This window comes from Bubalus bubalis, chromosome 2 (genome assembly GCF_019923935.1).
Source record: "Bubalus bubalis isolate 160015118507 breed Murrah chromosome 2, NDDB_SH_1, whole genome shotgun sequence".
Taxonomy (NCBI): domain Eukaryota; kingdom Metazoa; phylum Chordata; class Mammalia; order Artiodactyla; family Bovidae; genus Bubalus; species Bubalus bubalis.
The window spans coordinates 20,869,320-20,884,032 of NC_059158.1; the positions used below are offsets into that span (position 1 = coordinate 20,869,320).

Consider the following 14,713-nt stretch of genomic DNA (forward strand, 5'->3'; position numbering starts at 1 on the left):
AAGTAATTCAGAACTCGTGGCCACTGCGATTTGTACTTGTATTCGATATTGCGCAAGAGTTTCACTCTGGAATCATATCTACGGAAACCGGGGACAGGAAGGAAATTGCAGGTGCATCCAGAAGGGCAATTCAAGTTTCTCGACCAATGAGACTCGGCTTTTGGCCATCCCAACAGTTCCTGCCAATTCCCTCATTCCTAAATTTTCCACCAGTTGACTCAGCTAGCCCCAGAAACAGATTCTCCAGAGTTCGGACAAATGTCCCCTAAGATCTGCTTTCTGTCTGGCTTAAAAAAAAAATCTCCTTCGGTGGACACAAGGTCACGAGGGGATGTGCGTCCCAGTAAATTCCTCCCTTCATTCTGACTTCGTAGTGCCGATTTCGATCAAGGGTGTACAAGTTATTTTTCTAAGGGTAAATATTAATAGGAGAAGAGAATATAATCATGGTTACATGCTTAGATCTGGATTCTCTGCAAAACAAAAACAAAAGTAGTAGGTGCCACTTTTTATTCTGGGCCTGTGGAGTACCAGGTACCAAGTACTGTTTTAGGTGCTAGGTACTGTACAGAGTCAGTTCTGAAAAGAGAACTCTTGGGCATTTCAAGGACCATCACTTGCAGTAAAGTCATTTGAAGGTCCTTCTCCAACATCTAAATATCAACTACTTCTTTGTCTGAAATTCCATCATTAGAAACTTTTTGTTCTTATCGTCTAATTTTATTTTCTAGTCTCAATGAAATTGGGGCAAAGTGATAAAATTGAAATGGAGAAGATGGAGCATTTTACTCAAGAAAGTGACTCTATGTTCCTATGCTGTGTAGGCATGCTGTGCAGGCCTTTCCAGAACCCTTTTAATCCTCTTAAATGCTTGTGCTTCTCTTTTCTATTTCAGTGCAATCAAGGCTGATAAAAAAAAAAAGTGAATAACTTTCTGTGGGAAAAAGTCCTCCACCTTCCTGCACCCGCTCCATTTGAGACAAAAGAGTTCAAAACTCAGATATTCCAAGTGTATATAGAAACCCACCGTTTATCTCAAAATTCGGCTCAAGGTCAGCCTTGCCTTCTCTCCATCTACATGTTCTCACTTTACTCTTCCTTGGATAGAATTTACCCAGGTACAAAAGTCAGTTTGTCCTCCACTCATTTTTTTTTTTTAGCATTTATTTTCCATGATTATATTAGAGATGCAAATGTGGAACTGGAATGAAAAAAAGAAAAAAGTGGCCTAATTCCACAGTTCAGATCCATGGATTGAGCTTTGGGATGACTGATTATGAACTGGGACCAACTTCGGGATTTCAACCATGAGCTAGGAGTTCTAGTTTCCAATAGCATTGGATTAGGTATTAAATTTTGAACCTCTTAGCTTCCATTAGAAGTAAAATGAAGATCAAGAATACTGTCATAAAATTCACACTGACATTTTACCAGTTGTTAAACTATTGACTGAACTCTAAACTCACTGCTCTGGACTGAACTGTATTCTTCCCACATCCAAATGTGACTGTATTTGGAATTAGAAAGTGATTATGGTTAATGTAGTAGTTAGGGTGGGGCCCTGATCCTGTAGTATTACTATCCTCATAATGGGAGACATCAGAGTTCTCTCTGTCAAATCAGGAAGAGAGCTCTCACCTGGAACTGAATGGTTGTCATCTTGATCTCAGACATCCCAGCCTCCAGAACTGTGAGAAAATTAATTTCTGTTATTTAAACCACCCAGTCTATGGCATTTTGTCATAGCAGCTGGTGCAGACTAAGACACGCATCCTTTAATCTGCCTTGTGATAAAGGAGGTAGGACTCTCTAAACCACACTGCTGACTTACTACTAGGCTCTATATTCAGTTCAGTCACTCAGTCATGTCTGACTCTGCGACTCCAAGGACTGCAGCACAGCAGGCTTCCCTGCCCATCACCAACTCCCTGAGCTTACTCAAACTCATGTCCAACCAGTCGGTGATGCCATCCAACCATCTCATCCTCTGTCATCCCCTTCCTTTGCCAAAAAGGAATCTAGCGGGAGAATGCAAGGCTGGAGGAGGAAGAGGAAAGGTGGACTTGTCTTTTCAGTTTTCTTCCTGGGAGCTTCCTAAGCCTCTAAGTATCACCCCAGTAAACTTCTGCATCCCAAAAGACACAACAGTTCTGAAGCAGCAATTGAATCCAGCACCATGCTGAATTTTTCACACTTGGCATATCTGCTATTTTCCACCTTGTATTTGAAGCATGGATAGGACACTGGACAATGAATTAGAAACTTCACTTTCTAGGATCTCTCCCCTCCAGCTGGTAATTCTCTATTAGGTCAGGAACACTGAAAGTTGCTAGATATTTTCTTAATTTTTCACGGAAAGGGATTTAATTACTGAGTTCAATATTGACTACATGCTCTCAATATTCCTAAATAGAAGGCATTGGGAACTGCCATTTCAGGAAAATTTGGGAATATTTTTCAATAATATCATTTTGTATAAATAATATAGTTTTGCATAAATTTGTATAAATAAGCACAGACATTTATAAAATATATTTTCCTTAAGTGTATTTCCAAAGAAAGCCTTTTCTCTCCACATAATTTAGTGTATTCCCCATTTATGTCTATTTCTGCTTTAGGCACAAGTCTAAGGCAATCTCTGTTGAACCTCAATGTTTGACGATTTATTCCGGAAAAACCATTTATTTATATTTGCATTTAAATTTCATAGGTGTTTTGGGTTCACTTTAATTGCACCACAGTAATCATTCAATATAATATGAACCACCCAAATTATTTATCCAACTAAAAAAATTGACACTCCACATATTTCATCATTAGATCTATGAACACACACAATTTCCCATTAGATTTTCAGAAAGAGAATCACAATGATACGAAAATGCACCAGATATTTCTCTGTTCACAACTTAGGGGTCCTCTTTAACCTAATTGTGTTTTCAGTAATTATATCATTTATTGAGCAAACCACTCCAGTACTCTTGCCTGGAAAATCCCATGGACGCAGGAGCCTGGTGAGCTGCAGTCCATAGGGTCGCTAAGAGTCGGACACGACTGAGTGACTTCACTTTCACTTTTCACTTTCATGCATTGGAGAAGGAAATGGCAACCCACTCCAGTGGAGAATCTCCAGTGGAGAAATTCTCTTGCCTGGAGAATCCCAGGGACGGGGAGCCTGGTGGGCTGCCGTCTCTGGGGTCGCTCAGAGTCGGACACGACTGAAGTGACTTGGCAGCAGCAGCAGACATTTTTTTCTAGAGAAAAAGGAAATGGTAATTAGAGGGGACAGCAGGAAATCGGGCGTAATGCAAGAAATTCACCCTAGGTATGTAAAACTTAGGGAGGAGGACGTGGGATACCGGTAGAACTTTTAAGATATACATAGAACAATATCCTAACGTCCTAGATGTACAACCCAATGGATTTTAGATGTTTATTAAATCCGTGAAAGCAATTACCCAGATCATGACATAGGACTTATTCAGCCTTTAAAAAGGCTGCTTAAAATGAATTATACTTTTAAAAATGAATGCGTATTATCAAAGCAGAAATCATCTGGATAGACATTAGAAAAGAGAGTCTAAAAAGTTCCCAGACGTGATCCTTCGATAGCTCAGTTGGTAGAGCGGAGGACTGTAGGTACTTGACTGATGGTCATCCTTAGGTCGCTGGTTCGAATCCGGCTCGAAGGAGGACACTTTTTGAAAAGTAACTCCGCTTCAAGATAACAAGTCTCTCTCCTACCCATTTAGGAAAACCGTATCACTCATGGCTCACTTTTGATTGAGAGAGGAGGAGCTAAAGCAGATAGAACAGGAGTAGCAAAGCAAAACTCTTTAGTGTTCAAGGGAATTAATTTTTAAAATACAATTACATAATCACTACCCATATTAATTTTAGAATATTTCTAGCACCTTTCATGTTTGCCTCTTTTTATTTTTAAATAGTCAAAATTACAATACTCAGGTAAAGATTATTTAAAGTATTCTAAGACAACTGCTCAGTAGCTCCTTCGATAGCTCAGTTGGTAGAGCGGAGGACTGTAGGAACTTGATTGATGGTCATCCTTAGGTCGCTGGTTCGAATCCGGCTCGAAGGAGGTCTCATTTTAGGAAAACCATTGCAAGCCTAACGGAGAAGGCAAAGGCACCCCACTCCAGTACTCTTGCCTGGAACATCCCATGGACTGAGGAGCCTGGAAGGCTGCAGTCGCTGAGGGTCGAACACGACTGAGCGACTTCACTTTCACTTTTCACTTTCCTGCATTGGAGAAGGAAATGGCAACCCACTCCAGTGTTTTTGCCTGGAGAATCCCAGGGATGGGGGAGCCTGATGGGCTGCCGTCTCTGGGGTCGCATAGAGTCGGACACGACTGAATTGACTTAGCAGCATTGCAAGCCTAAACACGATGACCTTGTAGGAATAGATAGATAAACAAACAAATGAACCTGAGGTAGGCACAGGAAGCTGTCAAAAAAGGTTTTTTTCATCTGGGTTGCTAAAGAATCTCCAGGAACTGATTTTTCAAGGAATTGAGAAGGGGTTTATGGCAAAGGGGTAGGTCACCCTATCACAATGTTTTCATTTTTCCTAAAGGTTCAAAGGCCTTTAAAGCTCTATGTTGAGACTTATGTGAATAAACTTTCTATCAATGACAATTTCAAATACACCCAAGGTAAAGAACACAGAATAATTTACCATTGTGGCCATCACAGTGGCAACGGACATCATCTACTCTTGCACAAGACCCACCTCCCTCATTCTTGTAGTCAATCCCCCAAAGTTTTCTCGTTTCACTCTCTGTGGCTCAGTATTTTGAAGACTTCGGTGTTAAGAGCTAAAAGCGAAACCTAGTTTGTTTCTCTCCCTATTCCAAAAAAGTAGGAGGCAACTAACAGAAAGTTCTCGTCCATAAATGAATGAAACAGGCATATGAGAACTAGAGAAACACAGTTTATTAGTCTTTAGAACCACTCCATCAAAGAGCACGTGACGAGTTAACTTTAGAAAATATACTTGGAGTCCTGTTCAGCAACGACTGTCATCTCGGATTATAACTGTGGGTAGATTTACTACTGCTTCCATCCTCTGGCTTTCTTGGTTCCCTGGTTCCACCGGGATGGGAAATCTTGAGCCACAAACTCGTCCACAGCCCCTTCCAGGAAGCCGGCCCAAGTATTTGTATGCATTCCAGGGCTCGGCGCCTTGAAGTCGACCCCAAGGCAGATGTGGGTCGGAGGAACCTTGGCGCCTTAAGGACACGGGTAGCGCGCACAAACGGACAAGTCCTCCGGCCACAAGATGAGGGGAGCGAGCCCGAAAGCGGCCTCTGGTTTGATGAAGGGACCGCGTTCAAGGCCTCGCCATAGTTGGGAACTGCCAGGGCCGAGTTCGTTCTAGCGGTTGTTCAGCTCATGGAGGTGAAAGAGGAAAGAAGCAGGTTGCTCTGCCTGGGCTGACTCCATTTTTAAAAGAAAAGGAACTCCATCTTACACCCTCGGCGAACTTTTGGACTGTATATCTGGGAGGCCATGGAGATAAAATATCAGCACACGAACGAAAACCCAGACCAGGCAGACGCCGTACCTAGACCTCCCGGAGCCAGAAGGAAAGCAATGTCCACTATCTAATCAATCACTATCTGTAATCTTAATAATACCTATTGATGTGGGCTAAACTGTATGTCCAGTTAGCTTTAGAATGTGAATTTACGGCTAAAACCTGATTGTATCTCTGACTAACGTTGTCCAGAGCCTGTTTTAAAGAATTTGGGGATGTGGGCTTGGGCACGTACATTTTGGGCATAATAGGTTGTCACAAAAATCGGTCGGGTCCCTGGCTAAAGAGGAAACTCTGTCTCGGACCCGCGGGTGTAATAAACTGCAATCCACTATTCACGCTATCCTTCTGAGTGAGTTTGCTTCCCGGAGCGTTTGGCTACATTTCGTGCTTTGGCCGGTGCCGGGAGCAGGCATATTGCATATTGAGTGCATATTGCATATTGAGTGCAGCACTTTCCACAGCATCATCTTTCAGGATTTGGAATAGCTCAACTGGAATTCTATCACTGCCGGGAGCCAGCGTGAGGAACTCCGCCCATGACAAAGGTCATGAGGAAGGAGGCTCGGCATACGCAAACGCGGGATCGAGCCTCAGGAGTCCCCCTGGAAATTCTGGAGCATCTACCCCCAAAACCAGAGTCTGCCTACTTTCTGCTTTGTGCTTTCACCTACACCTCTGACTTTACGGGGGGGCTGTCCCCCACTACCTCTCTCTGAAAAAAGAGTTAGCTTACAGCTCCAGTTAATAATTCCTGGTGTGACAGTGTTTCAACCTAAAAACTCCTTTGGAAATCCTCTAGCCTGCCTGAATAGGTTTTTCCGGCCACATGTGATTGTTCAGAGCCTCCCAACTGTGAGAGGCAGGAGATGTTCTAAACTGCCTAAACACAGATTCCTTTGAGTAGTTAAAAGATTGATTAGAAATTGTATTGGTGAAGGGTTTTTCACTTGTTGGGCCAATGTTTGCTGCTAAGTCTCCATACTCCTTACCTACTGTGTCCTTGGCAGTGTATTGATTGATATAATGGGTGTATAGAAATGTAAAATGCAGCTTTGTCCAGTGCTTTTTTGGAGGCTGGTGCCTGACTTTGGAATAATCACCTTTAGAGAAAAATAAGTTTCTTAAAATGTTAACAGGCCTCCTGGCCAGAAGATGATGTCAATCACCTGAACTTTTGCATATGATAAGTTTGAAAGCCTGGCTTCAATTAGAACCAGGAACTGCTGTCCTTGCATGACTCCACCCCTTCCCCCATTATCCTCTATGCATAACTTAAGGTACAAAAACTACTTTGGAAAATAAAGTGCGGGCCTTGTTCACTGAAACTTGGTCTCCCCATGTCGCTCTCTCTTTCAACTTCTGGCTGAGTCTCCATCTGGAGCGCGGAACCCACCATGCTTGCTAATTATGCCTGGGCTTCTAAGATCCGACCGGGGAGGCCTCAGTGTCTCCTCTCCTTCGGGAGAACGGAAGGACGCCTGCGGCCTACGTAAGTGGTGCAAACTTCTTGTCTTGAAGGTTTATTGGTCTCCCGCCTAAACCAAGCTACTCAGCCTCTTTTCTCCACTGAATTTTCCTACTGAGCTATCCTCATTCTATTACTCTTAATTAACGTGTAATTAAGCAGTTGTTTCCTGACCCTCGCCTATGCCGTCTCTCCTTTGAATACCCTGGATCAGCTGGGGCTGGACCCCGGCAGGCCGGGAAACTCCTCTCTGTGAGAGACAAGTCCCATTTGGGGCTACTCGGAGGCTTCGCGGCTCGGATCTTCTAGACGGGGAAAGGCGCCTCGCCCTTCTGGAAAGATTTCACTTCTCCACGCAGGGATCTTTCACGTTAGTGGGTAGTGGACTGCGGCAGGGGAGTTAGGCGCTCAGGTAAGGAGGTTCCCACCCTGCGGGGTGGAAGAGGCGGCCTGATCAACCCCCTGGGAGGGAATAGGGGACACACACTGACAGTCAAAGTCACAAAGGAGGTGGTGTCCGCGTCGTCTTGGGGTAAATTATTACCAGGCGATTGCAAGAGAGTTTTGGGAGGAAGAAACTTGGTCTTTGTGTGCTTATATTCTGCCCTCCCCGAAGAGGTGTCCCATCTGCTGTGGAATTTTTGATCCCCTCAGGGTTATCAGGCTAAAGGGAGGGAAATACGCGAGTGAATAAAAATTGACCTTTTCGGAGACGGTCTGGGACGTGGGATATTTAATCCATCTATGTTTTCATCCTCACCCAATCAAGCCCACCAAGGCAGAACGGACTTTCAAAGTGAGAGGAGAAACAATCTTGGACCACTTGGTGTTCTGGTTGGGCCGTGCGGACCTCCAGGTGAAGACTCCCCGATCCCCCTTCTGGCATGAAGGCTCTCCTCACCCCAATTAAGGAGGCGGAATGGCAATTTAAGTGTTTCATTGAGTGGAAATATCAAGAAGTACTTAGGATACCGAGAACTTGTGGACAGAACGAAAAGGGAAGGAAGAAGGTTCAAGAAGGTAAGCGAGATGGGAGGAAGTGTATCTAAGGCAACTGTATTGGAGTGCGTGATTAAGAATTTTAAGAAGGGATTTGAAGACGACTATGGGGTGAACATGACGCCTAACCGACTCCGCATATTCTGTGAGGTTGAACGGCCCTCTCTGGGAATAGGATGGCCACCAGAGGGCACCATGGACTTAAAAACAATAAAAGCAGTCTCTGCAGTAGTAACAGGAACGCCGGAGCAGCCGGATCAATACCCATATATTGATTCATGGCTGTGGTTGGCTCGAGATCCTCCCCCTCGGGCAAGACTCTGCATTCAAAAAGAGAGAGGGAAAACATTAATGGCACAAAAATCGACTGATGACAAAAAAGAAATTCTGCAGGATCCGGACGGGAGCGATTTGCCCTCTCCCCCATACTGGATGACGCGTCGGCCACCTAATGCTCCACCAGGACCGGAGGCCGCCTTAATGACCACGGATCCAGGGCCTGCTGGGGCTCCACCAGTTGCTCCTGGGCCAATTACCCCGGAGATCGTAGAGCTGCCATCTCGGCAGGCTCCGATCCCGGCGGTAGGAACCTCTAGTCAACGTCCACAGGACTCAGCCTCAGCGGAACCTCCTAAGCAGTATCCGCCTCTCCCGGTGAGTACTGACGGAAGAGGGGAAGGAGACACAGGAATTCGACCGAGGCTGCGCTCCACCAAGGAGCCGGGGGAAAGCGTCCCGCAACAAGTGCCTCGCAGAGAGCTACAACAGCCTGTTCAGCAGACAGACACTACCACCAGCCTCCCCGCGCCTACTATTACCAACCATTTTCCTTTGTGGACCTACTAAATTGGCAGAAACTCACTCCACCGTACTCGGAGGAGCCACAACGCATGATTAGGCTGATGGAGACTATTTTTCGAATCTAACGTCTTACGTGGGACGACATAATCCAGCTGCTAGTCTCCCTCTTCAGCACTGAAGAAGACACAGGATCCATACTGAGGCTAGAAAATGGCTACAAGAAGTGGCCCCCGAGTGTACTGTAAACCCACAGCGGTAGGCAGAATTAGCCACCCCTGATGAAAGGCCGGGTTGGGACTATAACACAGAGGCAGAAGGGGCCACCTTGAGAGATATAGGGCGGCTATTTTACAAGGTCTCAAGAGGGCGTCCCGTAAGCCTATAAATAAGGCAAAACCTACCGAAGTAGTCCGAAAGGAAACTGAAACACCTACTGAGTTTTATGAAAGACTATGCAAGACCTATAGACTTTATACACCAATAGATCCAGAGGCATCGGAGAAGGCAATGGCACCCCACTCCAGTACTCTTGCCTGGTAAATCCCATGGACGGAGGAGCCTGGTAGGCTGCAGTCCATGGGGTCGCGAAGACTCGGACACGACTGAGAGACTTCACTTTCACTTTTCGCTTTCATGCATTGGAGAAGGAAATGGCAACCCACTCCAGTGTTCTTGCCTGGAGAATCCCAGGAACGGGGGAGCCTGGTGGGCTGCCGTCTATGGGGTCGCACAGAGTCGGACACGACTGAAGTGACTTAGCAGATCCAGAGGCAGCTTGGTCTCAAATTGTGATAAATACAGCCTTTGTATCTCAAGCCTACCCTGATATCAGACGCAAGCTCCAAAAGGTAGACGGAGTATTAGCCACGACCAGATGACAAATAATTGACATTGCTAATAAGGTGTTCAGAAACAGAGACATGGAGGCAAAAAAGAAGGCTGATAAAAAACGGAGAGAAGGATAACAAGAGAGCAGATCAGAGGATCGCGTTACTGGCTGAGGCCTTGGGAAGCCCCCTCCCTGGGCCTTCCCCAAAACCTCCACCCCCTCTAAATCAGAGTTGGTCTCCTGGCAAGCCTCCTACAAGGAAGCCCAGGACCGCCCTGCAACCAAATCAATGCACCTGATGCCGGGGCTTCGGCCATTGGAAAAATGAATGCCCCCAGAATAGCTGGGAAAAATAACTGGCATTGGCTGTTTTAGGGCTGGCTGAACTGGAGGCTGAATAGGGGTGCCAGGGCTCAAAGACACAAGGTCCCCAAGAGCCCATGGTAAAACTAAAAGTGGAGAAGCAAATTATTGACTTTATGGTGAATACTGGAGCAGAAATGCCAGTGGTGACCGAACCGCTGGCCCCCCAGAGAAGGTCACTGCTGTAGGAGTAACCAGGGAAAAGCTGATTAGGCCATTCTGTCTACCCAAAAAATGCCAGATAGGGGTGGGGGGCATCAAGTGACTTATGAATTCTTGTATATTCCTGAATGCCCAGTACCTCTGTTGTGGAGAGACTTGTCGTCTAAATTGGGGCCACAAGTGACCTTTCCCCCCAAGAAAGACCCACTCTCCAGTGGGCTTGACCACCTATTTACTCTCCCTCTCGGTAACCCCTCAAGATGAATGGAGGTTGCATGATCCTTCGGAAGGGAAGTCTGATGGGTTAAACAATCCAGAGAGAGAGCTAATCCAACAATTCCTTGAGGTTTGGGCGAAAGATATCCACCCTCCCCCCCCCCCCCCACCCCCCTGCCCCTGCCCGGGCTCGCCAAACATTAAGCTCCGGTGGTAAGAGAACTCAAACCTGGTGCCATACCAGTCAGGAAATGTCAGTACCAGCTACCGCTGGAGGCCTAATTTGGTATCTTGCCACATATAAATACGCTACAGCAGGTGGGCATCATGATTGAATGCCAGTCAGCCTGGAACACACTGATCTTGCCAGTTAAGAAGGAAGGGGGACAGGACTACAGGCCTGTATAGGACCTCACACAGGTCAACCAAGCAGTGATAACTCTACACTCCACTGTTGCTAACCCATATACCTTACTCAGCCTCCTCCCACCAAGTGCTAAGATCTATACTTGCCTGTATCTAAAAGACACATTCTTTTGTATCCACATTGCTCCAGTACCTGAACCCATTTTTGTCTTTGATTGGGAAGATCCAGCAGGGAGCACCAAACAACAGCTCACTTGGACTTGCCTCCCACAAGGATTTAAGAATTCCTCGATCATTTTTGGGCAAGTCTTGGCTTCCGATCTGGATTCATTCCAGCCAGGAAGGTTTAGATACTGGTTGCTACAATACATGGATGATCTGCTGTTGGCTGAAGAGAATAAAGAACACTGCTGGGAAGGAACTAAGGCTTTGCTAGAACTGTTGATGGAGGCGGGCTACTGAGTTTCGAAGAAAAAGGCACAGATCTACAAGGAGGAGGTAAGATATTTGGGGTTTGTCCTGAGAGGGGGCAAAAGACTGTTGGACCAATCCAGAAACGAAGTAATCTTGAGAATCCCATGACCAAAAACCTGACAATAGGTCTGAGAATTTTGGGGAGCCACTGGGTTCTGTAGAATTTGGATCCCAGGATACTCTCAGATGGACTAGCCGTTATATGAACTCTTAACAGGGCCTGAAGGGAATTCACGAAATTGGACTGAGAGGCAGCAACAGGCCTTTGAAAAGTTAAAATTGGCAATTACATCAGCACCTGCATTGGGTCTGCCAGAACTTACTAAACCATTCACTCTTTATGTGACTGAAAAAGACAAAGTGGCTATGGGGGTATTAACCCAGGCTATGGGGGTATTAACCCAGGCTATGGGGACGTGGGATAGACCAATGGCCTATCTCTCAAAATGGCTGTACAACATTGCCACCGGGTGGCCCGGGTGCTTTCGAGTGATTGCCGTGGTTGCCTTACTGGTCCGAGAAGCAACCAAGCTAACTTTGGCCCAAAACTTAATTGTAAAGGTCCACCATGAGGTCAATGCTCTCCTATGAGGAGATCCCCACAAATGGTTGTCAACGTAGCAGATTACCCAATATCAGGGACTTTTATGTGGGAACCCCCATGTTACTATTGAGCTCTGTCAGACCTTAAATCCGGCTACATTCCTTCCTATGGGGGAAGGCGGACCCTCACATAATTGTGAAGAAATCCTGGAAGAAGTTTATGCTAGCAGACCTGACCTGAGAGACTAGCCAATCCTGGACCCACAGTGGGTCCTGTACACTGATGGCACCAGCCTGGTGAAACAAGGACAATGGCTGTCGGGGTATGCGGTAGTCACAGAAAAGAGCATCGTCGAGGCTGGTTCTCTGCCATCTCGCTGGTCTGCTCAACGGACTGAATTATGGGCTCTCATTCGGGCCCTCCAGATGTCAAAAGGTAAGAAGACCAACGTTTACACTCACTCCAGGTATGCTTTTGCTACTTTGCAATGTACATGGGGCCCTATACAAGGAGAGAGGGCTCTTAACAGCTAACGGTAAAGACATCAAAAACAAGGAAGAGATCTTGACCCTACTAGATGCTGTATGGGAACCTGAAAAAGTAGCAATAATATATTGCTGGGCTCACCAAAAAGAGGGCACCCTGCAGGCGTGGGGAAATCGACAGGCAGATGGAGCCACAAAATAAGCCGCTGAAGAATTTGGAGTCACTGGGGTGGGATTGTTAAGGCTTTTGTGCTCTTGAGAATGCCCGAGTTAACTTCAACTCTCCCACAGTACACCCCGGCCCAAGACCAGCTGTCTGAAATAGAAAGGGCCACCAAGAATGAAAAGGGCTGGTGGGAACTGCTGGATAGCAGGTTGCTAGTTCCCGAAATATTGGCCTCTTCATTAGTGTCTCGGTACCCCAGGCCACTCACTTGGGATGTGACAAAATGGAAGAATTAATTCGGAAATATTTTTTAATACCACGGCTTTCTTCCTTGTGTAAAATGGAATCCCAGAACTGTTCTGCTTGCTCAGAGGTCAATGCTACCCCCGGACATAAGCAGAAATCTCCGGGAATACAATTAAAGGGTACTCTGCCCTTTGAACATTTAGAAGTGGACTTTACTGAAATGAAACTCTACTGGTATTATCATTATTTACGAGTTGTGGTACGTACCTTTTCAGGTTGGGTAGAGGCGTTCCCCACCTGAACTGAAAAAGCAAATGAAGTGGCTCATTGTCTGATTCGAGAAATAATCCCCAGATTCGGGTTCTCAACCAGTATAGGATCAGACAATGGTCTTGCTTTTGTAGCCAATTTAATTCAACAACTATGTAAACCTCTAAATGTCAAATGGAAATTACATAAAGCATATAGACCCCAGAGTTCCAGAATGGTGGAAAGAACTAACCAAACCCTAAAAGATACACTTTCAAAATGGATCATAAAGACTGACAGTTCATGGATGGACTTACTTCCGGTGGCCTTGCTCAAATTAAGAATGACCCCGTGTTCCCATGGTTATTCTCCTTATGAAACTGTCTATGGAAGACCCCCTCCCATAGTAAGACAGGTGTTGGCAAATTTGCCATGTAAGAGGGGACTGGGATTTCACAGAGGATGGAAAAATTAGGTAAAGTGATAAACCAGGTAACTAAGTTTGTCCAAGAATGGGTGTCATTCCCCCTTGGGGAGCAGATTCATGAATTTGTGCCCAGTGATCAAGTGTGGGTCAAGGACTGGAAGCATGACTCCTTGGCCCCACATTGGAAAGGTCCATATACTCTTGTACTAACTACACCTAAGGCAGTTAAAGTTGCAGGTGTCACTCCCTGGATCCATCACACGAGGGTGAAGAGGACATACCACACACACCTGGAGGATGCCGAGTGGACTATACAAAAGGACCTCGCTGATTTCCGTGAAACCAAGATCATCTTAAAAAGAAAAAATGAAGCTCCGCAATCAACTCCTACTACATGGACTTTCTGGTATCCTGGGACTAACCCTAATTTCAGCACAAGACAACGTTTTCATCTCATGGGGACATTCTTATGCTGACTCCACAATAGATCTAACTGCTGGGTATGTGGAGCTATGCCCATGTCCATCATGGATGGACTCCCGTGGTGGGTGTCACCTCTACGAAGGGGTGACATGCCTAGTTTATGTGACTATTTTCTTCAGATGAAACAACAAAAGTCGAATGTGGAAACTGTCATTACAGCAGCCACTACCCATTGGTTTGATAAAAAGGCTGATGATCTGACAAAAGGCCACGGGATACATTTTAATTGTATTCTTAGCTCAGAAAATGCTTATCAATATTATGTGATAGCCAATAAGTCCAAACAATTAAAAAAAAAACAGGTATTTTGACCAATTTTACCAGATATGAAATGAATATATGTGGATTACTCCAGAAAAGGGACAACTTGTTATGATAGCTGACATTTGCTGGGAACAGGCTGTACTCACTACTGGATATAATAACCAGACAATAGACAAAAAGGACTTGAAGCCAATGGGCTTTCCACGGACAGAACAGTGTTATAAGATCTATAAAATTACTTATGATCCCAATCAATCCACCCAATGGCCTGGGACGGACTAGGGAGTCAACCCCGGAATCCGGTGGATTGCCCCAAACAGCACTCATTGGTTATGCAGGACCAATCTGTGGCCATGGGTACCTAAGGGTGGGTAGGAAGATGTACTTTAGGTCTAGCCTTGGCCCATGGGAACATTAGGCCAACAATACAGGATCCCTTAAATGTACCCTCCCTACGGGCCAGATGGTCACGATCAGTTTTCCATTGGTATGATTATTTGACTGCTACATTTGTTCCTTCATTGGGCACTACAGGTACAATGATTAGAGTTGAAGCCCTAACTAATTTCACCCAAAGGGCCCTAAATGACAGCCTGAAGGCAATTCAAGCAT

General features: G+C 45.6%; 1 protein-coding gene and 2 non-coding genes across 3 annotated transcripts; all 3 read left to right on the plus strand.

Annotated features, from left to right (window-relative positions):
- Positions 1–3,602: 3,602 nt before the first annotated feature.
- Positions 3,603–3,692, plus strand: TRNAY-GUA. The gene is given in 2 exon segments: positions 3,603–3,639; positions 3,657–3,692. It is a non-coding gene; the product is annotated as a tRNA-Tyr (tRNA).
- Positions 3,693–4,009: 317 nt separating this feature from the next.
- On the plus strand, positions 4,010–4,099 carry TRNAY-GUA. The gene is given in 2 exon segments: positions 4,010–4,046; positions 4,064–4,099. It is a non-coding gene; the product is annotated as a tRNA-Tyr (tRNA).
- Positions 4,100–7,219: 3,120 nt separating this feature from the next.
- LOC123332261 (protein transport protein SEC31-like) lies at positions 7,220–9,347 on the plus strand. The gene is made up of 2 exons (XM_044938268.1): positions 7,220–7,439; positions 7,797–9,347. The coding sequence occupies exon 2, from the start codon at positions 8,057–8,059 to the stop codon at positions 8,870–8,872; it is 816 nt and encodes a 271-aa protein (XP_044794203.1). The 5' UTR covers positions 7,220–7,439; positions 7,797–8,056; the 3' UTR covers positions 8,873–9,347.
- Positions 9,348–14,713: the final 5,366 nt, after the last annotated feature.